Source organism: Protobothrops mucrosquamatus, unplaced genomic scaffold, assembly GCF_001527695.2.
Source record: "Protobothrops mucrosquamatus isolate PMUCROS unplaced genomic scaffold, P.Mucros_1.0 scaffold849, whole genome shotgun sequence".
NCBI lineage: Eukaryota > Metazoa > Chordata > Lepidosauria > Squamata > Viperidae > Protobothrops > Protobothrops mucrosquamatus.
In genome coordinates, this window is record NW_015387104.1 from 168,474 (window position 1) to 196,460 (window position 27,987).

General features: G+C 41.6%; 1 protein-coding gene across 1 annotated transcript; it reads right to left on the reverse strand.

The window, feature by feature from the left end:
* Window positions 1-1,924: 1,924 nt before the first annotated feature.
* On the reverse strand, window positions 1,925-26,341 carry KIAA1147 (KIAA1147 ortholog). Its single transcript, XM_015819025.1, has 9 exons — window positions 26,086-26,341; window positions 12,691-12,790; window positions 8,977-9,135; window positions 8,083-8,230; window positions 7,384-7,522; window positions 5,546-5,677; window positions 4,566-4,716; window positions 4,109-4,177; window positions 1,925-2,369 (listed from the first exon to the last, which is right to left on the reverse strand). Exons 1-9 carry the CDS (start codon window positions 26,339-26,341, stop codon window positions 2,174-2,176), a joined length of 1,350 nt encoding a protein of 449 aa, XP_015674511.1. The 3' UTR covers window positions 1,925-2,173.
* Window positions 26,342-27,987: the final 1,646 nt, after the last annotated feature.

A 27,987-nucleotide genomic window follows, 5' to 3' on the forward strand; every position in this document is an offset into this window, starting at 1 on the left:
TCATGTACAAATCCCATACACAACAACAAAGGATATCAAGAGGATCAATTTAACATCTAATTACAGAGAATCATTTGCTTAATAAACAGCTTAATACCTTCTAATTCTTCCCTTTCATTCTATAAGTTATTTAAATCCATATATAGGAAGACCCACTCCCTATAGACAAGACAAATATGAGGTAGGAAAAAGGGTTAAGATATTGAATGAAGATTTTCCTTCCACATTGAACAAGGTGATATCCTGTAGATTCTTTAGTTGAATCCATCCATCCAACCTATTCTTAATATCCTTGCCTTTTAAGTTTTTTTTAAAGATTCCGACTATGACTTTCTAAAATAGGTTAGAACTATGCGGCAAAATATCAGAAGATGACTGTTCACTTTAAAAAAAAACAAGCAAGAAAGCAATTTGTTAAAGATAGCAGCTTGCATAAATCATAAAGTACTATTCAGCCAAAGATAACAGCAAACGGAAACATGTATCTAGTCAATCCAACTGTCCTTCCAAAGCAAAAAGGGACTCTACAATCAAAACCATCTATTTAAAAAAGGCAATAAAATTCAGTCTATGTAAGAAAAATCAGTTGCCACACTATAGTAACAGGCAACGAATTAAGTCTAACTGGAATTTAGTAAAGATGTCAGTGCTAGCAGGACCAGACCAGCCACAAACACTTATGTCTTTCACTTCCTCAGTGATCTGGAAGGAGGCCTTTATTAGAGCACTACAACCTCTGCCACAATAAGGAAAATAATGACAGTATCACAACATTCCTAATAGACAACAGCTGAAATGACTAAGCAAGGGAGAACAGGTGGAGAACCTGAGGCCACCAGCCTCTAGCCTATTATTAAAGCTGCAAAGAGCCCAAGAACCACAATACTGGTATTCAGCCAGAAGCTGAAGAAACAGATCAGGCTCTCAGATGATGATGGCTAGACCATGGTATCCATCATCAAGGGCATAAGGCACTGGAGTGATCATCACTCCTCGCTATTTTTTCTTATCTTTTTAGTATTATCCTATTATTACTCACAAATATAGGCTTGGGTCCTATGAGAAACCTAAACCTGTAGTGTAACAGAACAAAATTCCAGTGTATCAAAACCACCACTATGCCAAAAATAATACATATCAAATTATCCAGTTGGCAGGGCGGGCTCATTGTAATTACAAGTATAAGAAACAAACCGTGCAGGTTAAGTACACGGTCTCAAATTCTTTAAACTGCTTTTTGGGGGGCAGGCTGAGATATGAAGTTACTGTGACACAGCTGAGATAATGCAAGACCTTTTCCCTAAAATATATTCAACAGTAACGAAGCTAGGATAAAAAAAAAAAGTAATTCTCCCTATTGTTTAGTAAAGAAATGAGAGGTTGTTTTTTTTTTAAAAAAAAAAACACACATTACTTTTGAAGTAATGGGAGAAAAATCTGTCCCCTGCCACTTGTCTTCCTTCTGCCAAGGCAAAAATTGAACATACACGTTAATCCTAATTTAACTGAACCATGATATGGAGAGCAGATGCATGCCTATATACGTATAAAGTAAGGAACAGGAATTATGTCACAGGAAAACAAAAAAACCCATCTTTAATGATTTTTGGAATTGGAAGGTCTATCACCTCCTACAGGATGTTAGGAAGGCTCTAGCAGCGTGAAAAATTCACATTGGTCCCCAGAGAATAAAGTGCTTTTTCACATCCAACCATCTAAATTCCCAGCCATTAGATATGATTTCTTCTCTCAAAATAACTCTGTGCTGGGTTGTTTAGAAGCAGGTGGGGTAGAAGATCATGAAGCAGACTATTCCTTTTACAGAACTTACAGAAAGCATGGTTGGCCAATCCAGGGGTCCCAACCTTGGCGATTTTAAGATTTGTGGACTTCAAGTCCACAAGTCTTAAAGTCGCCACGGTTGGGGAACCCCTGAGCCAAGCTATTGTGGGTAGGGAAGAATAGTATCTTCTTTGAGATCCATTTGAAAACAATTATTAACCGGATAAAAATAAATAACACTTCCTGCAGAGTGCTCCCTTAAATAAAAGGCAATACTTCACAATATGAGTTGTGGCAAGTTCCACCAGTTCGTCCTGTAGTCTTTTAACAGTTATTGCCATCCACTCATGTGTGAATTCTGCTTCTCTCACCCTTCCAGCACCCACCACTTCTAAGTACAACAAGGATTATCAATGACCAGCATGACATCAATGCCATAAACTTCCAGGAGGTCCATGAGAAAGCTACGGTCGCCTTGAGGATCCAAACCCATTCCACGGGCATGGTCAGCTGTCAATGTCTTGTCCTGGCTGGCTGATATCTCCATCAATGTCTGAAATATCCGGTTGTTCTGCTCCATGAAGAACCTTAGAGATAATGTGAAATGAAGACATATGAAGATGTGTAAAACCTAAAGACATTCTGCTCTCCAAGCCCATGACTGAGTATTACTCATCTTCTATTACCCCATAATTTGGAAAAATGCAATTGGCCAGTAGTTAAATTGGCAATGACTTGAAACTGACTACAAGCCACCTGTCCTCTATGGAAAATAGCCTCCTAAGAATATACTGCTCAACAGGTTTCTACAAATACCTTCACTGAAATCCCATGCCCCACTACAAGGGGCTTCTTCAAGAATTCTCATTTAGACAGTGGACACCCTATCTGAATCCATTAATTATTGTTTAGGTAGATCTTTCTTTGCTTCTCTGTAGGATTCTTGATGCTAGCCTTCATTTATTTTTGCGTATACAGCCTCCCATTATATCAAAGGTAGGGCTACCTACTGGCCATGGCCAGCAAAATGTACACTCAGACACGTTCTTTTGCTCTACACACTTTGTCCCACTTCACTCTTTAAAATGGTTCTTTACAACATTAGCATGTTGCAAAGCAAACACTAATTCCTAGCATCATATGCATTTGCAGAAATGAGTCCTAAATAGGTTGTAAATGGTAGAGAGCATTCTAAGTTAATGCATCTAATAATTGCTACTCAATATGGCAGCTATTTTGTGAATGCACCCACCACAAAGCCTCAAAATTCAACCCAAAGCTGCTTTTTCACGAGGCAACTGGTCTTTCTGGTTTTTCCTTGGAAGACATTTCATCCAAGAAGCTTCTTCAGCACTGACTGGATGGTGGGGAATGGAAGAATTTATACTCCTTGCAGACAACTGATTATTTGCATACTTTTAGAGAGTTGTTGAGGCCACCTGGAGGTTTATCTCTCTCGTCAGGGTCACCTGAATAGTGCAAATGTGTGTGGCACCTTGGAACTGCTAAAAGGACTGTATTGTAGACTGGAGATAGATGATGTCATATCCTTCCCCCTCTGCTTAGAGAGGGCTATTCAGTTTTGACATAGATGGCCTCTTTGACCCCTATTTCAAACCAAAATTCAAAACTACTCTTAACCTAGTATTGCCATTTGCCATTCAGGTTCATATTATCTTGTCACTACTTTTCCAGGTTTGTGAACTACAATGGAGAGATTGTCAACTTTTAAACATGCAGCCTTTGACTAGCTAACAAACACTCTCAAGAGTTTTCTCTCGCCAACCTTCCTGATATTTATTTCCTTGCAGATGCTGAAAGTATAACATTTCAAACTCAGAGTGTGTTTTACTGCTTAGGTTTAGTTTCAATTTTCATAGCCCCATCAACAGCATAAATTATAGCTATTGCTACAATCTGATTACAGAAGTTGGAGTATAACTTTGAGGGTTCAGACTTTAAGCTGACCATAACAGATCTTTACTTTTGTATCACTCTTACACGCTACTATGCTTCTCTGAATATGTGGCCCCATGAAATATGGATTCCCTAGCTACTGAGACTTGCAAAAGTCCATGAAAAAACTACATTTTTCAGCAATAGCTGCCCCAGATTGGGTAAGTATGTATGGGGGAACCTCAACCTCACCCCATCATCACTGAAGTTCCAACTGCAATCGGGTAATCAGGAGACTTACAGAGGATGAGAAAAGGAGAGCAAAGGAAATAAGTTCCAAATAATCACAAGAGCACTTGGAAATATCTCAAAATATAGCTCATCACTAATTTCAAGTAGTACTCTGAACAATCTCATCTCAACAACTTACAAGATGAAGAGGTCCTCTTCACAAGAACTACAGTCACCATCTACTTCCTGGGAGTACATCAGCATCTGTCTGAATGAGGGAAACATATATACTCATCACATTGACAGATCCACAATTGGTGCCCTATAGCAATCCAAACAAAATATCCACAACCTGATCCAATACTTCCTGGACATGCTATCCATGGCATCATTACAACATCAAAGTGAGTATCTGGTCAGAGGCTGCAGTCAAGAAAACCTAGGTTTAGACTTTTCTTAATCTCAGTTATTTTGTAGCATTTTAAATAAGAATTTTCATATTCAAACTTATTGAGTGAAGCCTTCCCTGTGATTCTGCATAAACATGCTGGAAAGAAATGAGCAAAAATCTTGAACAATTCAGAACTAAAACAGAGCTTTCACTCAAGCTCCCCATAAAACTTGGAGAGAAGTCCCTAACCAATTTCTGGTACTACCTCTGATCATTAAGTCTCTGATACTTCTCCTTGTCTGCACTGTTAATCTTCAGGAGTGGTTGCAGATGCTCGTGATGTGTCTTTACATTCTGGTTATCTACATAGACATCATAGAGATCCTGCTTCTCTTCAAAGATTTTTTCTGTTGTGCCTGGTGAAAAAAACACAAGAGAATGGGTTGGATCCAAATTAAGTTAAATGCACTTGGGTTTTCCACCAAACTCAATGAGATATCAACACTTAAATACAAACAGCCACGGTGAGCATGGGCCGAAGTTTCATTGATGTTTATATTCAGCCTCCAAGGCTGTTGGAAACATCAATTGAGTGGACAGGCCCAAATATTTAGTGTGTTTTGCAAGGAGTTTTGCAAGTCCAAATGGCTGGCTAGGGAATTCTGGAAGCTGAAATCCCACAAGTCTTAAAGTTGTCACGGTGGGACTCCCCTGCTGTACGTTTTTCAGAAACTTAATACATGTATTTTGATTATTTTGACCAAAGAACTAGACAAAATCAAACCATGAAAAAACAGGGTGTCCTTGAATCTGCAGAAACGGCTGATGACAGCCTACATCAGGGGTGTCAAACTGCTGGCCTGTGGGCCAGATGCGTCACGAGGAAACCGCGCCCACCCTATTGCCGGCACTGTGGAAAAAGCTTCGATATGTCACGTAATGTCATGTGACATCACGGGTTTGACATATCTGGCCTACGTGCTTGCTATAGTATACGGAGACTATGATATACTAATTTTTAGATACTTCTTGCATGGAAGTGGTAGGATTTTTCAAAACACAGAACCAGATTTGCTACCTCTATCTGCCAAAATGAAAGGGTACATTCCTGAAATATGTTTAATATTCAGCTATGTATAAATGTTTCATGTAAAATTGTTGGAAGTCCAACGTCTAAAACAGCCAAACTGATCCCAGGTAGCACAAACACAATAAGGAAGTAAATCTGGAGCATTACATACTTACAGGCTACATATGATACTTCAGTCTCCAGCATTTCAATGTCGGCTACATTGACATAGAAAAATGGCTTAGACTCGGGGACAGTCCCTCCAATTCCCGGCAAGGAGACATTGGCAAGGCAGCAGCAGCAATAAACTATAGGCAAGAACAGGAAGAAACCAACAAGGCATAAGACAGGCAATGGGACCTCCAGAACTTATTTGAGAACCTGGGAAGAAACCTGCCACAGGAGGATATGTCCCTACCCAGAGCAATCAAATGATATTCCGAAAAACAAAAAAAATGTTCACTGAATGCCCTTGGAAAAAAACAGGGAAGCTCCAAAATGAAAAATGCATTTATGAATAAAAAGACGTTCAGGAATAGAGACACTAATTAACACTTTCGTTTTCCAGAATTGTATGTTTGCTTTTCTTTTCTTTTTTTTTCATGGAAGCCATCGCCTCTCTCTTCAGGAGTAAGAACGTCAACTCAGTAAGACACAACTGACTGAATGTGTATGCGGTTGAAAAACAGACAATTTAGTTTTCTCTACCTCACACCCACGCATGCCTGCCTGTCTTAGGAACTCAGGAGGCAACAGTGTGAATTTGCCAATAATGTAACTTCTTAAATTATCTACTAAGAATGTAATGAACTGTTAATGCGCTAGGCAGATTTGGGTTGCTGAAGTTCAAGTCCCCACCCAACCATGGAGCACATTGGGTAACTTTGGGACATTTTATTTATTTAGTTAGTTAGTTATATCCTGCCTTTATTAATTTTTACAAATAACTCAGGGCAGCGAACATATCCAACACACCTTCCTGCTCCTATTTTTCCCATAACAACAACCCTGTAAGATAAGTTGGGCTGAGAGAGAGTGACTGGCCCAACGTTGTTCAGCCATCTTTCATGGCTAAGGCGGAACTAGAATTCACAGTCTCCCGCTTTCCTAGCTTGTATCTTCACCTCCAGACCAAACTGGCTCTCTTATTCCATTTCTCTGAGCCCAACCTAACTTACAGGGCTTTTGTTGTGAAGAAAAGCATGGAGAAGGGGCATCCTCCCTACCATTTAAAGCAGGGGTCCCCAATCCCCGGTCCATGGACCAGTACCGGGCCGTGACATGCCAACAACTGGGTTGCACAAACAAGCAAAGCCCCATCCGCAGGATGCAGGCAGCACACAAAACCACGCACCCTCCGGTCTGCAGAAAAACCTCTGTCCACGGAACTGGTCCCTGGTGCCCAAAAGGTTGTGGACCTCTGATTTAAAGCACTCGAGAGCAACAGTGCAATATGAATGCAATTTCATTAAAATTAAAAATACATAAAAATTGTTTAAAATAACATTTACACTGTCAACATGCTAAAAAATACTATGCTAGATAACAACTGTTTTCCATTTATAAAACGTATGAGTTGACAGCTAATTTTTCAAAGGTTTTGCCAAAAATCAGCATTTACTTCCAGTTTGGGACAAAACCAGCCCACAGCAAACCACTCGTTCCTTTAATGGCCATGGTGCTCACTTTATGACTTTCTGCAAAAAAGGTCACATGACCGACCAGCTTTATAACTGTCATAACACATGAACATTATGGGCAGGCTCTATTACGATCATAACTTGAGGACATGTGTAGTAGGAAAATATTTTATTAAACAACAATTAAAATGGCAAAGTATTACTATAATTTGGTCTGCAAGAGAGTAACTTCCTTAAAAAAACGTTTCTCTCTCTCCCTCTCCCTTCTTCCCTCTTCCTCTTCTTAAATTTCTGTAATATGAAATGGGTGAATTATGCTTTTTTCTGTTGCCTGATTTTGTAACAAAGACCACATGCTCTACCCTCCTTCCTACCTCTGTAGCAGACCACGCCGACGGGAGGTGGGGAAAATATCAAAATGCGCTTGCGAAGCAAGGCAAACTTCCAGAGGGTCAGAATCTGCTCTCCAAAGAACTTGATGAACTGAGACATACAGCCTGCAGGGTGGGTGATCTGCAGCCAGAGGAAACAGCAAGAAACCGAGGTCAAAGCTGAAACAAGGGAAGCGAGCGGCTACAGAAATGGCAATTTCAGCAAAAGCTCTGGGAAGAGAGGAACTACCCAGGGTTGGTATCTCTCTCTCTCTCTCTCTCTCTCTCTCTCTCTCTCTCTCTCTCTCTCTCTCTCTCTCNTTTTTTTTATAAATAGCGAAAAATTGGTTGTTCTCTCTCACTCCCAGCAAGGAATTGACTGCTGTGATGAACAGACACCCAGAGTTTTATTTCATTAAATATTTAGGCTGCTGCCAAAATAGTCTGATGCAGTCGGCTCCCAACCAAATAAAATGCGAGGAAACATCCACAGTAAGTAAAACAAAACAAAAAATTTGAACATAAGCATCCACAGCAAGAAGCACAAAAACAATATAATAATATAATATAAAAATTCCATAACCGGAGGGAGAAAAATACACTACCCATACCCTTAGAACCCAGAGTAACCAAAAAAATATAGCATCTACTGGTAATAATGAAACCAACACACAAAGTTCAACAGTCCCAATTATTTCTCACCTTCATCTCTGGATACATATATTTGTGGATGGAAGGCAGCCAGTGGATGGGTTGCTGTGAAACAAGAGTGCCTGCTGGGAAGACCCCTTTCTTGTCATCGTAAAAGGCTTCCAAGTGAGAGTAATGTCCTGGCATTTCCAACTGATGCCTGGAAGGGAAACAAATAAACAAGACAAGCAGCTGCGGAGTGATCCCTCTATAGCCTCCCTTATCAGATGCACAATTCCTTTCCTATTTATCTTCATAACAAGACTGACAGCAAAGTGGTCCAGATGAGGCCTGGACTGAGCCCCTCTGTTTGGGAGGGTGGGTGGGTTGGTAGATATGCCCAATTTGAGGGAAAAGGTCTGGGTTTCCCAGCAAATCCTCAGAAAGAATAGCAATAGCACTTAGACATATATACCACTTCATAGTGTTTTATAGCCCTTTCTGAGCTGTTTACAGAGTCAGTATATTGCCCCCGACAATCTGGGTCTTCATTTTACCAATCTTGGAAGGAAGGCTGAAATCAACCTTGAGCCAGTCAGGATCGAACTGCTGGCAGTCGGAAGAATTACCCTGCAATACTGCATTCTCACCACTGCACCACCACGGAATCACACACATGGCATTTCTCTTGCACAGACAGGTCTTGATTCGGTATCAGATTCATGCCGGAGCACACCCCATGTGGCTATATCCCATTTTCACTTGGATTTCACCTATTTCTACTTTATGGGGAATACCTTCATTTGGGTAACAAATAAAAAAAACATTGGTTCACAGCCAAAACCATAGCAGTGATCTAGAAGATCTAACAGGGGTTCCCATCATGAACTGAACACTGCTTGTAGGACACTTGGAGGTGTTAGAAGAAACACCACCCCCACGTGCTTTCTTTATCTAACGACCTACCTGACCTGGTTCTCCAAGAAGTGCATGTATCTGTACAACAGAGTGTAGGAAGGAGAAAGAATGCCCACAGATTTCATCCGCGCACCACGTTCCAATTCACTCTCCACAGGCATATTGGCAAAACAAGCCAAACCAAAGCAAACGCCTTTCCGGAAGTAACTAGAAAAGAATAAGGATACATCTTCAAAGCATTAGCAGACAAATGATTAAAAATCTAACAAAGCCTGATGGTAGTGATAAGGACTATGAAAACAGGTCATGGGAGAACCAGAGAATTTACAGCACACATAGCACTTATGCCAGTGATGGCAAACCTTTTAGAGACCGAGTGCCCAAAAACTTGCTCCGCCCCGCTCCACCCCCTGCCCCGCCCCCGCTCTGCCCCCCATCCCCTGCCCCACCTGCCCACAGGACCACTCACCACCTCCAGGGCCCACTGCAGATCGCCCAGGCAACCTAGCAGCGCTATGGCAGCCACACCCTCTGCCTGTGCCCTGCAGCATCAACTGCATGATGGGGTGTGAAGGCACAGTCTTGTCTACGCTGCCTGGCTGCCATGTCCTTGGCTACGCTGTTCCGTGTGGGCCACGCTCGAGGGCGAGTCTCCTTCAGGGGGGCTGCTGGAGAGGAGGGGGTCGCGGGGGGAAGCAAGGCTGGGGCAACGGCACATGTGCCCACAGAGAGGGCTCCAAGTGCCGCCTCTGGTACCTGTGCCATAGGTTCGCCACCACTGACTTATGCCTTTGCTCTTCAACTATGGGACTGAGAACTTGTTCTGTCCCCGTTCCGACCCACACACCCAAACAGCCAGCCGAGGGTTTAAAGACTTCTCCAGACACCACTTCACAGATAAGAAACTTGGCAGCAGCTCCGTAGCTGCCTGCCAAGACCTTTTACTCCAAACACACAGAAACAAAAACAATACACACAGTTTAAAACCACAGCACACTACTTTGCCAGAGATTCAGNCCACCACCACCCTTTTATAGCCTGTGGGGTGTGGTCCAGTGACTCAGCTTAATCTCTGGCACGTCTCTTTTTCTGCTGCGCACGCTTGTCGCTCCTACGCTGGCGTGGATCCAGCCACAACTTTTCTTCCTCATTATCCGACACACCTGGCTCCTGGCCAATCTGAGAAACACCGGGCTCCTGGCCAATCTCAGAACCATCTGGCTCCTGGTCAATCTCTTCTCCGTCGGAAGACACCTGAGGCATTGCCAAAGAGGAGGGTCCTAGAGAGGGAGGCCTAGCCATCTCCTCTCCTTCATGTTCGGAGCCTTCGTCCTCCAATAAGAGGGGCTCACAAGACGGAGCCACAACAGAACTAACTTGCAATCTATCCTTAAAATACAGCACTAGCACAGTTTCCTTAGGCTGCTTTTTCGCCTCTTGGGAAGAATATTATTCCTTCAATCCTAGCTCCAGTTCTAGGATTAAATAAACTTTATTTTATTAATTATATAGAGGCCTTCCAAGAAGCCTTTCAGAAAAAATACCCAGACTACAATATTTAAGAACTGCAGGGGACCAATTTCACCAAGACAGATAAGATATAGGTTCTGAATGTACACCCACACGATAGGGACTGGAAAATTCATCATTAAAAGGTGTGATCGTTAAGCGAGCATTATGTAACTGATTTTATGACCTTTTTTTGCTGAAATTGTTAAGTGAATCATAGTGGTGCTAACTGAGACATCACATGACCGTGACTTGTGACCTTCCCTGCCAGCTTCCTCAAAGACTTTGCTTGTAGGAAGCCAACTGGGAAAGTTGCAATGGTGATCATGTGATCACAGGACAGTCCAACTGTTGTAAAGGGCCTGACTCATGATCATGTGACAACAGGGCTGCTGCAATGGCTGTTAAGTGTGAGGACCAGTCATAAGTCGCTTTTTCCAGCACTGTCATAACTTTGAACAATTATTAAACAAATGATTGTTAAGCAAGAACTACCTGAAGATCAGTAGATATCAAAATACCCAAATACTCTATTTCATTAAGTTTTTATTTGACACTTAAAAGGTAGCAAAGTAAGTACCAGATATACTTTCTTTGACTAGCAATTGATTGATAGCAGAGGCCCACAGAGAAAACCATCATTAAACAACTACAACTTGTGGGCAACTTAGTAAAAGAATTATTATTCTGTTCCAAACAAATATATATATATATTTGTATAGAAATTCAGAATTTCAGAAATACTGAAAAAAAGGGTAAGAAATGAAGAGAGAAACAAAAATGTTGTGGGAATTTATTACAGACCACTTGGACAGGCAGAAGATGCTGTAAGTAGGCCCTTCTGTGTCAGATGATCGATGTTTCAAAGATGGATGCAATAAATGTTAATGAGAAATATAAATTATCCTGACATTTACAGGAATCTAAGTCTACCAAGAGGACCAACAAATCCTTATCCTCTCTTGCTGACAATTTTATCTGTCAGAAAGTGGAAGAAAAAAGAAATTGCGTCTGCTATCCTGGACTTCATCCTCATTGTCAGGGAAGAATTAACTGAAGGAATTGGCACCTTGGGAAAAGCGTTTACGCTATCTTTGAATCTGAGATATTGAGAAAAATCAAATCGGACGTCAGAGGAGTTGAGAAAGTGGTGAACTGGCAATGACAAGTGGAAATGTTCTCTTATTTTGTGTTTACATTTCGTCAGATTGGAAATGGAGGTCTAGCTGGTTATCATTATGTCACTGGGAGCCAGCATGGGGTTATTAGAAATTGTACCAAACTATATGTTTAACTATATGTCTTTCTTTAGCGTTACTAGCTTAATAGATCAGGAGAATATAATCAGGCAAATAATTTTAATTATGGAGAGCCTTGAGAGGTCTTGGGGGACCCCCAGGGGTCCTAAGACCGCACTTTAAGAAACACTGCTGGAGTGGATCCTGCACTGAACAAACTTAGGATTCAATTACAAATCTGGAAGGCACTTTGCTGCTTTCAACATGGCTGGGAAATAGTCAAGCACTCCCTTTTGCTTTTCAGCACAGATGCCAATTATATTCCAGATGTATTCCAGTTGCCAGACTAGTCTTTGAGAGCAACTGCACTTATAATATGATAAAATAGAGATGTTTACTGTTTCTTTATAAATCAATCTTCCAACATTGGGTCTTACAAGATATACTAAGATATAGACATTACCAGAGGCAGACACAATGTTTAGCATACCTTGTTTTCCAAATTTACGATTCACTCCTTTAAGAAGAATGAACAGTTACAGCCAGGAGGGACAAGGGGCACTGGGACCATCAAAAAAAGTCAAGATTTATAACTGCAACATGTCCATATTTTATGTGCTTCATGTGCATAGCGCACATTAAAAAGAATGGGGTTTTGATGGCGTAGGTGCAGCTAGCAGCTTGACTGTTTTTTCCTCCTTCAGCTAGCCCTGGACAGGTACTTTGAAAGGTGAATTTGACTCTGAAGAAATCACACAAATATATACAGACTGCCCAGTGTGGTTTAATATTACGAGGCATAGCAGTGGGTAAGAGGTTATGGACAGTAAACCCTGGTCCTTGGTGCTGTGCATGCTACATTCGTCCTCAAATCTGCAGTCACCTATACATATGATTGACATTAATGCTGAGCATTTTGTCTTAATAATGAAAACCACTGTACCCTTTTAACCCTTTCCAGATAACCGAAAGATCTGTATAACTGAGTGGTGCAGGAAGTCCGCAATGCACTCACATGAAATCAGACTGGACTTTATGGGATCCACTGGCCATAGATTTGAACTCAACACCTTCCAGATCAATGTCTTGTGGCAAACACCATTCGACCATATTACCTGTGCAGAAAGGAGGAAAACAAAACATTAATATGGATCCAGGACAAGACCAAGGCCATAAAAATCACAGTTATGTGCCTTTCTACTTCTGAACTACTGAAAGCAGAGCCCCCATTGTCTGATATTATAAATTTTACCGCTAAAGGAGAATATTTGTAGCTCAGGATTGAAACTGAGGGGCCCTTGGTGCTCTCTGCGCTTGGCTGTTTTCTTGTAGACTTTTCATTACCTAAACTAGGTTACACCATGAATGCTAGTGATGCTAGCACTAATGATATTACCTAGTTTGGGTAATGAAACATCTGCAAGAAAACAACCAAACTCAAAGACTACCAAGGACTCCTCATAAGTTTTACAGAAATAGCTACTTCTTCCTCATAACCAAAATTCTTCGGGCACCCAGATTAGCTCTAGTTGAATTTTTTTTTTCTCTGAAAGAAATACATCAATTTCTCTAAACCTTCTGAAAATGTGCTTTACATTTAAAAAAAAAATCAGCAAGGGCTATTGAGTTAATGTTATAATACATGTCATTATAATTGCACTGCTGTCTTCCCTAAGTGTTTTATTGTTTAATGTGGGTCAATACCCATCCATCCATCTATCTCAAACATCCAAGTGTTCCCTTACTATGCTAGGTACCGGGAAGACTAAGAGGTTATGCCTTACCTCCAGACATTTGCTAAATGCAATATTTAGATTTATTCCAGCCCTTGGGAGCCTTACAGAATGAGACATCTCCAATTTAAGTAGATATCAGACTTAAGAAACACCGTTTCAGATCAAAATGTGGCTTTCTGCCCTGGCTGGTGACTGGGGTTCACGCAGAAGTCTTTCCCATCACCTACTACTTGATGTCTGTTAACTGGTGCTGTGGCCAAAACCTGGCTCACCTAAAGCAACCAAATCACTTTGAAGATACAATGTAATTTTATTAGCATGCATACAGTATATATTGGGCTCCAAAACCAGAGCTGTGGTCAGTGAATAGAAAGTTTGGTTTACTGGACCAGGTTCCTGATTGATTCTTCTCCCTGTGGCCATCTAGGATCAATTCAACCTTCTGTATGAATGTTTACTTACAAGGAAAAATTAAGCAGTCCCCATATACATGGGGTGGGGATTTCATAGGTTTATTAATGTAAGCAGCTTACATGTCTCTGGGGGGAGATTATCTTTATACTACTACTTTGGAGATGCCAATGATTAAGTCTGGGATCGTTTGCATGTAAACCACATGTGTCCTCCCTTTCCCTTTCAGTCTGCAGTTCTCCCTAGGCATCCTATATCCGAGTTGATACAATCAGAAAGACCATTTATTTGATGGAAGCAAAGCAGCACACTGTTCTGTATCCCCTTTGCTGCAGTATAGTGATTATCCAGTTGTTTACAATCTATATATAGTACCATTAGTCCTTCCCCAGATCCATGACTATTTCTCTGGGAGCTTTTTCTTTCCGATATCACTGTGGATTATGCTGTCATATTATCCTACCTCCTAAGATTTCAAGTACACGTTTCTTCCTTCCTCTACCCATATTATCCCAATTCTGGTTAGGCAAGTTTACTCCTCATTATTATTTATTTTATTCCATCTTTCAGGATGACAAACTTCCTGAAATGCCTTAAAATGACTATAAGTCATAAGAGTAAACATTATTCAAACAAAACAACTATAATTATTTCTGTCCCATTATTCAAGATGACATTCCTGCCATCACAAAAACATTGATTATGTGCTATCAACTTATTTTCAACTCCAAGTGATCACAGAGATTAATTAAAACGAGTCAACCAACTTTCATGATACTTCCCATTGGTGGAAAGACCCAGGAGATGGGGGAAGATGGATATGGAGAAATGTCCAGTGTTGTCACCTGCCTTTCTCATAATATTGAATCATGTATTCTGAAGTCAATGAATAAACATCACTGACTGGGTTCATCCACTGAGGTGAGCCAGAAGCCATGTACTATGCAACACAATGGGTGGTTTCTTACAAAACATGCTAACTCAAAACCAAACAAAGCACATTATGACTGGCCACCAATGACTTTTCCAAGGACATCCAGTGTCTTGCAACTCCTGATCTTAGTTCAACAGACTACTATACCACAATAATCTTCTCTTGCAATGAGTAGGACCTTTTGATTGCACAAACAAAATAATGCTCAGCGTCTGAATATCTGAAATAGAGGCAATGTTTCTTTGGATCAATATTTTTCAATCCAAAAAATTCATAGTGAGGCCAAAGGGGGGGGGGAAGAGATACAGACAGATTAACAGAGTTGGAAGGGACCTTGGAGGTCTTCTAGTCCAACTACTTGCTCAAGCAGAAGACCCTGTACCATTCTGGACAAATGGATGTGCAATCTCTTCTTAAAAACCTTGAGTGATGGAGAACTTACAACTTCTGGAGACAAGCCGTTCCGTTGATTAATTGTTCTCACTGTCAAGAAATTTCCTTTTAATTCTAGGTTGGATCTCTCTTTAATGATCATCCACTCATTATTTCCTGCTTTCCCTCAGGTGAATTGGAGAATAGGTTGACCCCCTCGTTGCTGTGACCGCCCTTCGTATTGGAAGACTACTATTGTGTCAATCTCTAGTCCTTCTCTTCGTTAGACTAGATATATTGTTCCTGCAATTGTTCATCATGTGTAGCCTCCAGTCCCCTACTCCCTTGAGTATCCAGAGAAAAGCAAGGATATAAATGCTATATAACAATTAATAGTAAATTATCATGAGGCTCAAGATTTATAGAGCTTCATTTATACACACACATAAAACCACACACGAAAAACAAAGAAATTAAATTCAAATCTATCATGGGGAGGAGGAGTAAGATGTGTGATTGGAATTTTAAAATGAAGCATTCTGGACCTGTACAACACTGTCTGTCATGTTCTTCCAGGCATTTAAATAAATCTTGAGGGTTTTTATGCCTGGTTAAATAATGTTCCTGCTTTATGGAGAGAAAAACGTCTATGAAAATATTTATTTGTTTTGATTTAGTGTAGGGCACTAGCTTGTTTGTGGGGAAAATATCTAAACGCTGCTTGAATATATTAGAGAATTATCCCATCTCTCAAATAAGCTACTTCTTTTTTTCCCCAAGTCCCTTTTCAAGATATTTTGAAATGTTCCCCAAATGCATTGGGAAGTCACTCCAAACAGTTGTTAAATCAGGATAATGGGATTGTAATCCAATACATCAAAGGGATAGTTGGTTGAGGAATACTGTTCTAAGGACCTGATGTTTCAGCATGACATGTCTTAGGAGACAGTTTAAAGAGGAAGGACCGAAGAGGCTAGCTAGTGCAGAATCAGATAATTGACCTATTTGAGTGTTCATAATCTGCATTGATTGGCAGGATTTCAGAACTATTCACTGGGGCCTGTTAATATTCAAGAGGTCAAGTAGAGCAGTGTTTCTCAACTTTTTTTCTCCCATGGCTCCATTCCATCACTCTTTTCTCCTGTGGGCCACCTGTCCTATTAACGATACAGACAGATCTTGTGCATTTTCTGGCATCAACAACAGTATGTTCAATCTAATATACTTTGCTTTTCTGTGTCTCTGTGTCTACTATGGCCTCCCAGTCCACATTTTTCACTTACAGCTCTCTTGATATATCCTCGGCCCCCGAGTGCAATATGATCCCTGGCTAACAACCACTGAACTACAGGACAATTTGCCCAGTATCCTATCCTTGGACTAGCCCTGCATTCTCTGCATGAAAACATTTGTGCCCTCCCACTAAGCCTCACCTTGTTCAGTAGACCAATTACAAGTAGTCCTCGAGTTACGAGTGTAATGGAGACTGCCCATTCCACTTGTAACTCGAAAACTCGTGGGAGTGAATCTTGTACCTCATTAAGACGCATGCAGTTTGTTAAGTGAATATGAGGTATCTCAAGGTGGGAAAGGCCAAGGAGGGCCTAGTGTGGAACAGGCGCCCAAGGCCTCCCCGACCCACTAAGATAATCTCACGCTTCCCTTTCCCTTCATGCCGCGCCGGACTCACCTTCAAAAGATCCATCTCCTCTCTGCTGCGGTTCCTGCTGCCAGCCGGATCTAAGGTCGGGGGACGCTTCCGCATGCCTCCAGAGGCCGGATCGGGGCATTGGAGGCCTTTTCCAGGCTGCTGCCACCCGGATCTGACACCAGGGGACACTTACACGGCCCTCCGGTGGCCTGTTTCGGGTGGCATCAGCCTGGAGAAGGCCTCTGACATCCCGATCCAGTCTCTGGAGGAACGTGGAAGCGTCCCCCAGCCTCAGATCTGAGCAGCAGCGGTCTAGAAAAAGCCTCTGATGTCCCGATCTAGCCTCTGGAGGCACGTGAAAGGGTCCCCTTGCTTTAGTTCTGTTCTGTTGCAGAGAACAGAGGCCTAAAGTACCATGAGATCACGCAAGATCAGTATCATGAGATCTTGCCCCACGGATCTCAAGTGATCTTGCGTTACTTTAGGCCTCCATTCTCTGCAAATGCACCGAAGGCCTGGAGCAGCCAAGAAAGCGAAGGATCTCAATCTTCACAGGGTATTAAAGGCCTGGTGCCTAGGGAGACCCGGGATGGGGGTGGGGAGGGAGGGCATAACCAGGGTGAATGTTGCAGAGCCTCTGCAGTCGCTTGTAAGGGCGAACGACTGCTGTGGTGCTGCAATATTCGTAATTTTGGGACTTGCTTGTAAGTACTAGGTGGCACTTATCATGTAACTTCGAACGAGTGTTAAGTGAATGCTCGTAACTCGGGGATTATTTGTATCCATTTCTCTAATTTAAGATGGATCTCTATTTTTATGTACTCCTATGCTTTCATTCAACTTTAAGTTTACTCTGTCTGAATAATTTTCAAGTGTCTGGCTAGATTATTTTGGGCTAATCGCTTTCTCTCAGCCCATGAAATAAGGCTTGGGCAACAAGCCAGTCAGTCAGTTCCTGCCACAACCGATGGATCCACTTCTGGTTGATCTGAAAAACAGACCCTGCACTTGAGAGAAAACATTAGGAAGGAAAAAAAACTACATTGGCTTTAAATATATCTGGACTGGACAAGATCTGTCCAGCCCTGCCTTAAGATAAGATGAACTGGCTCCCTCAAGTGAAAAAAAAGTAAGAGGGACCGAAAGCAATAGTGTTGAAGACAGGTTCTGCGACCCAATTCAATTTGTCTCCCAAACATGGAATCTCAGCAATATATATATATAGGCCCAAACTCCGGGAAAAAATACCAGCTTGATGACATCATCCCACATGCTTGGAGAAAAGGAAGCTTATTTGCTGTGAAACAGGATTTAAAATATTGTTTATATTAAGAAAAGCAAATATAAAAGAATAGAACAGGGAAATTAAATAGGACAATGATGGTTTTATCCATGGGTGTGGTAGCACCTTGCTCTGGGATTTTGCTGCTCCTCTATAGAAAATTAGACTCTGACTGGAAGGCATTAAGCCAACCAGCTCAACTAGAATCATCCTTAATTTGTCTGGAATTATGATGACTGTATTAGATGTGTTTTAGATATCCAGGAGTCCAAAGAGGTGTAATATATATGTAAAATATGTAAATCTAAGTTAAATAATCAAGTGTAAAACCATCCATCATAAAACATGTGGAATGCAATGATAAAACAATATTTATTTTTAAATATAAAATTTTTAAAAGGCAGTTAGGTGTTAGGGAACATATTATTTTGAAAATGCCTGCGTCAACTAGGATGTGTAAACCAGTTAAGCTGGCTAGAAAGCCTCTTTAAGTCTCATTAACTCATATTATAGGTTTTCCAACTTCCATCAACCTTATTTTGAATTCAATCTTTAAGCAAACCTTCCTCCATTTTGGCACTTGCTGAATGCCTTGGATTCTAGACACTCAGACAGTTGGCTGGGGATTAGGTGAGTTGGAGTTAACACTTCTGAATTCTACCAAGCTGTGGAAGGCCAATTTAGGCACTTGTTTGATTGCTGTAGATAATAATAATAAAATCTGCATGGAGGAAAGGACAATCAATCAATGGAACAGCTTGCCCTCAGAAGTTGTGGGTGCTTCATCACTGGACACTTTCAAGAGAGACCGGGCAGCCACTTGTCAGAAATGGTATATAGGGTCTCCTGCTTGAGCAGGGGGTTGGACTAGATGATCTACAAGGTCCCTTCCAACTCTGTTGTTCTGTTATTAAGTGCTGGATGCATCCTGTTTCCCTAAATAAGAGCTATACAATTTGTTAAATGCAACCTCTATTTATCCCCTTTTTGTTTCCTCTCCCTTCCATCTCTTCCCTTTCCCCAAAGTCACTCCTTTGTTTGCTCTAGTATTTGGCTGGTCTGATCGGTATCTCTTCTTCCCTCTGTGCTCACCTTGTAGCCACGTCATCTCTTTCCTGCTTCTGAGCAAGGCAGTGGGAGGCAGCTTGCCATGCAAATAAAGATACTTTTTGGGCAAAGGCCTTAAACAGATGGCTGGCCTTCTTGGGAAAAGAGGCAGCCTTGCCAAGTCATACAGTACAAAGAAGGTAGAGCAAACCAAGTCAGTTCTTGTTTTAATTTCATTGCAAAGATAACTTTGCTTGTATGTTGACAGAGGAAAAGAGCAGGCAACTTTTTGTGGCCAGAGGCTGGGTTTGTTTTTTTTTAAAGCCTGTGGGGACAGTACGATGTCCCTACCTGGCTAAAACCTTTCTATGGGGTTTAAGGCACATGTTTAATCCTTAAGTCCTTCCAAACAATCAGAAAAAGCCCCACATTGTGGTTCTCCTGACTCTTGCAGGACTTTGGGGGCAGCAAAAAGTCCCATGAGCTCCTGATACCGCATAAATCAACTTTTTTTCAACTTGGTCTTCTCCAAACATATTTATTATTATTATTATTTATTGAATTTATATACCGCCCTATCTCCCTTACTGGACTCAGGGCGGTGAACAGGCAATAATAAAAACCACGATAAATATACACAAATTTCTATTCTAAAATCAAATTAAATAACAGGCCTGCTCTAAAAATACCCCATGCAAAACCCCCACTAAAACATAATCAAACTACGCCAGGCCGGCCGCACGGAATAGATGGGCCTTCAGGGCTCGGCGAAAAAGGCGCAGGTCCGCNCGGAGCGCTTTAAAGGTTGTTACTAACACCTTGAAGCGCACCCGGAAGGCCACAGGCAGCCAGTGCAGCTCGCGCAGGAGAGGTGTTACATGGGAGTATCTAGAGGCCCCCAGGATCCCCCGCACGGCCGCATTCTGAACTAGCTGGAGCCTCCAGGTGCACCTCAAGGGGAGCCCCATGTAGAGAGCGTTGCAATAGTTCAGGCGGGAAAATAGTCCAGACTGTAAGACTGGGATGTTATTTCCTGTGTGGGGAGAGGAGAGAGGCAAGAGATTGTTTATCTGAAGAACTATCTCAATCACCTTTATCCAACCCTGCATTAAAATAAAAACATTTTGACAATTCCTTGTCTCCTCAAGTATGCCAGTGAATCAGGATAAATAACACTGGGGCTGCATAGAACAGTACACAAAGGAGCTCTGGATTAGTTTCTTCCCATCTCTTCTCATGCCTGATCAAGAAAATTTAACTGAAATTTCATCACTGCAAGTCTTGCTTTCATAATTCGACAAAGTAGACCACATCCTACTTCTTGGTAAGTTGGAAAAATGTGGGATAGACAGCATCATCACCAATTGGATTTGTAACTGACTGACAGACCGTACTCAACGAGTAATCCTTAATGGTACTACAACTACATGGAGGGAAATAAACAATGGGGTGCCACAAGGTTCCCTTTTAGGCCCAGTACTCTTTCATATCTTCATAAATGATTTAGATGAGAGAATAGAAGGGGAACTCATCAAATTTGCAGACAACACTAAATTGGCAGGAATAGCCAACACCCCAGAAGACAAGCTGAGGATCCAAAAAGATATTGACAGACTTGAACAAAGGACCCTACCGAACAAAATGAAATTTAATGTGGAGAAAAGCAAGGTTTTACACTTAGACAGGAAAAAACAAAGGTAAAAGTACAGATTAGGTGAAACCTAGCTTGATAACAGTAACTGTGAGAGGGACCTTGGAATCCTAGTGGACGATCACTTAAATATGAGCCAGCAATGTGCGGCAGCAGCCCCAAAAGCTAATACAATCCTTGGTTGTATAAACAGAGGCACAGAATCAAAATCAAGTGAAGTATTAGTACCACTTTATAAAACTTTAGCAAAACCATGCCTGGAATACTGCATCCAGTTTTGATTGCCATATTACCAGAAAAGATGTTGAGACTTTGGAAAAAGTATCCTCCAAATAAATGGTATTGGAATCCATCTTTTCCAAGAAAAGCAATGGGGTCCAGTCAAGTGCATTTTCACAGATAAGATACTTGTGATTCATACAGCATAAATGTGACTAATCTGTGGCTTCCACATGACTTTCAATTAAGTGAAATAGGAGAACTTGAACAAACTTGCGGTCAGGAAGAATTAGCAAAGCAACGTTCATGGGAAGGAAGTCTGAAATTACCCTGGGACATCTCTTATCAAAGAATCAGCAAAAAGCACAGAGAATAGGAAGGAATAGAGCACCTGGTAAATAATAAAAATTAATAATGAAATTCATTATCTTTTATTCTACTGGATATATAGTACAGGTATTCCTCGACTTATAACAATTCACTTAGTGACCATTGCAAAGTTACAACGGCACTGAAAAAGTGACTTATGACCATTTTTCATACATATGACTGTTGCAGCATCCCCATGTCATTTACATTCAGATACTTGACAACTGACTCACATTTATGATGGTTGCAACGTCCTGGGATCATTTGATCATCTTTTGCAACCTTCTGACAAGCAAAGTCAATACGGAAACCAGATTCACTTAACAACCGTGTTACTAATTTAACAACTGCAGTGATTCACTTAACAAATGTGGCAAGAAGTCATAAAATGGGGCAAAGCTCACTTAAAAATTTTTTCACTTAGCAACATAAATTTTGCGTTCAATTATGGCTGTAAATTGAGGACATTTTAAATTGTCCTTTTGTTGTTAAGTTTAAAGAACATTTTTTAAATTACATCCTTGTATTCTTATGATATATTCATATTTTTGTATCTGGATGGCTCTACCCCTTGGGTATTCATACAATAGGGATGAGAGTATAAAATATGCATTTTCCTACAGCCATGTATCAGCCATGTGGATATTCAAGTGGGCATACTTAGCAAATCTATCTACATTGATTATTAATCAGGAAAATCTCTCAAGTGTTACTTTTTTAAAGAACTCATTTATTCTACTGTTTCGCGGAGCTGCCAAAAATTACTCTTCTCCTTTTGCTAAAACCTGAGCCTATTTGTACTTACCTGGATATACACTTTCCTTCACTTTTCTTCCATCTTTCAAACTACATGGGTAAACTGGAGTCAGGCCATCACAGCCTCATTCCCTTTCAATCCCTGGTGTAGCCACAGGGGATTGGTTGAAAACTTCTCAGCAGGCAAAATGTTCTAAGAGAGGCCTTAATTTCCCAGAATGAACTATATTAAAGCTCATTCAAGGGTTTTGAATGGAAAGAGTGGTGAGGCCATGCCATCCATGTTTGGCCCAGACAACTGAGTCCAAAAGTATACTTAGGCTTGGTTCTCCAAGCCACTTTCATTCATAAAGGTCAACACAATGTGACATGCAACTCAAGCTTCCTGAAATGCACAGAAGAACGCATGGAAAGCCAATTATGTTGGCTAGTTACACAAACCTACATCTGTAGACTTTGCTAGTATCTGAATCTTCTTAATGGCCCTTGTGTATAACAGCTGCCTTGGTTACCCTAGGTGACCAGGAATTTCATTTAGAGAGGAAAGTGATGAATAATCTCCTTTTTCTGGCACACACTTGACTTTTTTATCATGAAAGAAGGAAAAAAATTCTTTCCTACTACCAAACAAAAGCACTGCTCATGAAAGGACAAACTGGCCTGTCCCCTTTTGATAGAAATAATTCTCCAGAAGTTAAGAACCTAAATTTCCACACCACCCATGGCTTAAATTCTCATATGGAGGGAATGGAAAGAATGCTTATTACTAGCCTCATAAGCAATATTTTTTTGTCCAGGTTGCAACTTTGGTTGGCTTATTTAAAAAGCTTTTGAAATACAAATATCACCTGAGACAATAGGACCGATATCAACTCCTTCCAAATTGGAGTATTAGCTGCCATTTTGAGAATTTTGAAAACAACTTTTACTACCACCATACAGCAACCACTCAGACATTGTCAAACAGCAATTCCAGAAGAATGGGAACCAACATTCCCAAGTCAAAATATAGAAACCACAAACTCATTTACTACAAGTTTCATCATTATCATAATTTGCAAAGCTGAGAATTTGCAAAGCTAAGTGCTCTTAAAGTGAAATGTTTATTACTAATTTCTGATAACCAAGAATCCATTCAACTGCTTCCCAAATGAGGTGAGTGGAAGACAATATGTTTGATATATGGCGATTCCTTTGAATGACTTCATAAATAAATGAAAGAGCACTCAAAAGTCTAAGATGATCTACTTAGTGGTAAGTATCTCATATAAGGCTAGTATGCAAATCCATTCGTTTTAGCAACCATCTAACTCAGCATTGGGCAGACACTCTAGTGGTTTGGGATGCTTTGCATTTTGGGGAGGGCAAAGGGCAATAATGGTGATGATGCCCAGTCAAACCAGACATGTGGGCAGAGCCACAATTTTCTTGTTTCCCCTCCCCCTTCCATTAAGAAATTCTTTTTGAAAAATTTTTAACGTAATATTTAAGCTTTGCACTACTTTTGGTCAGTATCCTGCCTTGAAATAGCAGAAAAAGTGTACCAGCATATATATTTTTTGAGCTTTGGTCAAAGAGGGCTGGAAAAAGGTTGCCTAACTTTAGCCTACATAGAGGCTATTTTTTAAAATGATGGCATCAAGTCCCCGTTAGCCATATATATTAGCAAAGAGCGTAACTGCAACTGGGAATCCATATTGCTGCCAAAGGATGGAGGCAGAGTAGAAAACAAACAAACCCATACAAGAAAAGGAAGTATTTAGACGTTCTGAAGAACAGCAAATACAAAGAAGAGTTACATCACCCAAATGTTGCAATAATGATGACTTAATTCTTACAAGGAAACCACAGATAACTTTACCCACAACCTGTTTCAAAACTGAAGGATCGTTTCAGGAATAAAGGGAACAGTTAATACATATACATGTCCTGACTGCTCCACAATACTTTCAGGCAGGGGTGCCCTTTTTCTGCGTGTGTAATGGTCATATGCACATAAAACAGGGCAAGACTTTGATCATTTGAGTCATTCCCACACACACACCTGCAGATACTCTTGCTTCTGGATGCCTGTATAATTGTCACTGAATGATTCAGTGTAATGTGATATCTACGACTGGCATCTGAGTGCACTGCCAACAGCATCATTAGGACTGAGGCAGTACTGAAATAAAGTTTCTGGATACACAGGATTCTTTTCTTCAGTGAGGAACCATCCTGACTGATCTTTAGACTATTAGGAGATAAGGAGCAAAACATCCAAATCAGTAGCTTTCTGTGACCTGTGAACATTGCCAAGCCCTCACTGCACACATGATACAAGGGTCTCTACTTCCATAGAATGGTAAAGTCCACACGATGGCTGCAAAGGTAACAGATTCCAAAAGAATCAGGATTTACCCTTCATGTAGTCTACTCCTCTTGCCAGGTGGAACGCTTAAACCAGCTAGGAATCAAAATATTGTCACCCAAGCCAAGGCTCCTGGCTTGTTCCTATTCAAGTCAAGACCACAAACCAGGGATGGTTTTTATTACATAGTTCTTGACTTGTTCAGCAAAAATAGGGCAGAAATCACTGTTTGCATCATCTGACTATTACAGAAGCTGAAGGGGAAAATATTGGAAGGGGGGGCTTTTTTCTTTCTGTAAATAAAGTATTTTCTAATATGAACACAGTTCCTAAAACTGGGGGGATGGAAAGCAACAAGACTTTGTACACAGGTGATATTGTACAACATTTATCCTATTGCATGGATAGAGAGATCAGGAATTATGATGTTAGTGATTTCCAGAAGATTGACTCCCAATGTTTTATCACTGGCTGAAACTTAATGTTCCTACCCCACCCCATGAAGCTGTGTAAAAAAGGAAAAAAGAGTATGGATGAAACCACAAGCAAACCACCAAAGTCCACAGCTCTTCAGAAAACAAATTCTTAGGCTTGGAACATATCTACATGATTTTCCTAGGTTCTGCATTGTGTGGAAACATCCAGAGATTCTCAAGAACCATCTTCAATTGCCCTCTTCACTTGAAGGTGACAGAATATGGATAAATGTACAGGGAAGGTCAAGCTTCCTATCCCTCTCTGCACACTGAGACTATTAGCAGTAATAGCATCTGAACACAAATACCCTATTCTGTGTCCACATCTATGTTCACATCCATTGGCCTGCATCTGCTGATGGATCTCAAGATTAAAAACCAATCAGACTGGACAGGCCCAACATCTACTCATTCCTGGATAACCTCCCCCTTCAAAAACCAGTGAAGTGTAAGGGGGGGGGGGGAGAAGGAATAAGGAGGATGGAACACATGAGGACTAGAATTGTGTGTTTTACATCATATCCAAAACAAGACACTTTATCTCGCCAACGAGTGGGCCATGTGTAGGGAACAATCATATAATTTTGGTCTGAAAGCAACTTCTGGTGAACTGAACAAGTTGAGAAAGTCCTGGGTTTCAACAGCTAATGCATACAAAATAAGGAAGAATTCTCTCTTTGGGCAAGCAGATCTAAAACCATTCAGCAAAGAAGCCATCTACCCAAAGGATTTCCCTCCATGCGTAGAAGCTGGAAATGTATATGCACCAAATGTATTTTCAATTCTAGGTACCCAGGAAGAAGCTGGGGACACCCATGGTTTCTCATCCTCTGAAAAAAAAAAAATCAAAGGTAGTCTATGCACATTAATCCCCAGGCTCAAACAGAAAAAACTTAATACGGAGGAAGACAGAGCCACACTCTGGACATGGTCAGAAAGACTCGGTTTTGGAGACCTGGACACCTGAACTCCAACAGAAAGGACTCTGGTGCAAATTCCTGACTCTTAGGAAAACGCTGCTGCTGTAAAGACAAGCCATCCTTTAGCTGCAATTCTGGGTGCAGAATTGGACTGATGGGATCCCTCGTCCTCCCCCTCCCCACGAAGGGGGATCCAACTTCCCATCCCCAGCTTGGTGGAACGCTGCCCAGCTTACCCGTGCGGGAGTCAAAAGTGACCACAAACACTGCCACGATCTGGTCTTCCTCTACCTGCCCCGGTTCCTGCTCCTGGAGTCGCCTCCCGAGACCGGCCAGCCCCGGCTCCCCCTTGCCGCCGCTCCTCCACGTCGAGGAGGAGGAGGAGGAGGAGCGGCAGCCCCCCCAGCTGCCGGGCTCCCCGGGCTCCGGCAAGGAAACGGCCGGGCCCTCGGCCCAGAAAAGGAGCGGCGCGTCGTCGGCTTGCTCCACCATGGCCGGCCAGCTGCGGCGCGCGGAGGTGAAGGGCGGCGCTTGAGCAGCCTCCGCGATCGCCCGATCTCCGCCTCCCCCGTCACCGGCTGCCTGGTCGGGTTCCCCCCGGCGGAGCCGCCAAGGAGAAATCGACAGGCCGGGCTTGGAAAAGGATTCCCGGCGCGCTCCGATCCTTTGTGCGCGCGGATGCAAGCCTGGGCGAATCTGGAAGGTGGAGCCCCGAGCCTCTGCATGGCTTATTGGGAAGGCAACCCTCCCGCCTCCGTCGGACTGGAGCCGGCTCTCGAGTAGAAGAAGCGCCTAGGAGGATTGCAGCGCTGGAAAGCAAAGAGCCTGCTCGAGCTTCGACCAGAAGTAAACCTCACTTCAGCTAAAAACCACCACCGCCAACAGAATTTAAAGCTGACAATCCGCTCAGTAGCATTGAAATTCAGAACAGTTCCCTGTAAGGTCCATTATCCGCTAAGATCATCGTTTTAAAAACGTGCAGGGGTGTATTCGTGAAATCAGGGAAATGTAACATCTGACTATTTATATCTTGGATATGCATTTCCTCGGACTGGAGACCCAGATCTGGATTGCAAAGTTTCCGACGACCACTAGATGGGGCCGATGGGATCTTCATGCAGAGTTTTGCAACGTACTCCAAGGAGATTTTTTTTCTTTTTTTTTTAATCAAATCCATCGCTGACACGGTCAGGGACCCACTTGCTGGGCACTTTGGCACAGCATCTTTAAACGTGATTAAATCGTGGGGTTTACATAATAACGTTAAACTAACCACACAGCCTCGGGTTTCACAACATCAGCCACAAAAAGTATTTACCAAAATTCAAATTAAGCAAGCTTGACAAGGTACCTGAACCTGGTGAAAGAGCAGTCTAAATTGTACTAAATGAACCAAACCGTAATCAGTTGGCTGGCTCACCCCTTATCCTAACTCAGGATGGGCTTAAGCATGGTTTATTGAACGACCTCTTCACCAGCTTGGGTGCACACAGATATTTTAAATTATAAATCATGCGTTACAAACCATTATGACTGAGTTCCACACATACACTAAAACCACATTATGGTTGTAACATAGTGAGCAGAGGCTTTAAGGATTACAGGCCTCCTTATCATGCAACTATAGTCCTGTGTCATATGCCACCTCATTCAAAATGATTCTGGTGATGCATATGAATAATACCACCATGAATATCCTTGTATATTAAAACAGTTCACACACAATACCCATGTAAGATAGAAAAACAACCACAAACAGGAAAAATAATTGCATGTCTTTTGAGTCTATTTAATCAGGTGATTAAATAGGAAGGCCACAAATCCCAAACTATATTAGATAAAATACTGTTTGCTGATATCTGCTTGGACATAATTCCAATTTATTTCCTAGATCTACAGTGCGGTCAGACATTAAATCCTATATGAACTAAGTACATTTATTTGCATCATGACTTTAATAATTTTACAAACAACTCAAGGAGGTGAACATATCCAACACACATTTGTCTCCTTTTGCCCCCACAATAACAAACCTGTGAGGTGAGGTGGGCTGAGAGTGAGTGACTGGCCCAAGGCACTGTATTTCAAAATCGGTGACTTGAAGTTGTGTGGACTTCAACTCCTAGAATTTTTCCAGC

What these genes read in the sequence shown, in the direction of transcription:
- KIAA1147 (XM_015819025.1), bottom strand. Translation starts at nt 26,341, where the DNA reads ATGGTGGAGCAAGCCGACGACGCGCCGCTCCTTTTCTGGGCCGAGGGC. An exon ending in AAAGTCCAGTCTGATTTCAT is followed by an intron (nt 9,136 to 12,690) that starts GTGAGTGCATTG and finishes ATTCTTTTCTAG; the next exon opens with TTACTTCCGGAAAGGCGTTT. An exon ending in CGGCGTGGTCTGCTACAGAG is followed by an intron (nt 5,678 to 7,383) that starts GTAGGAAGGAGG and finishes TCTTGCCTATAG; the next exon opens with TTTATTGCTGCTGCTGCCTT.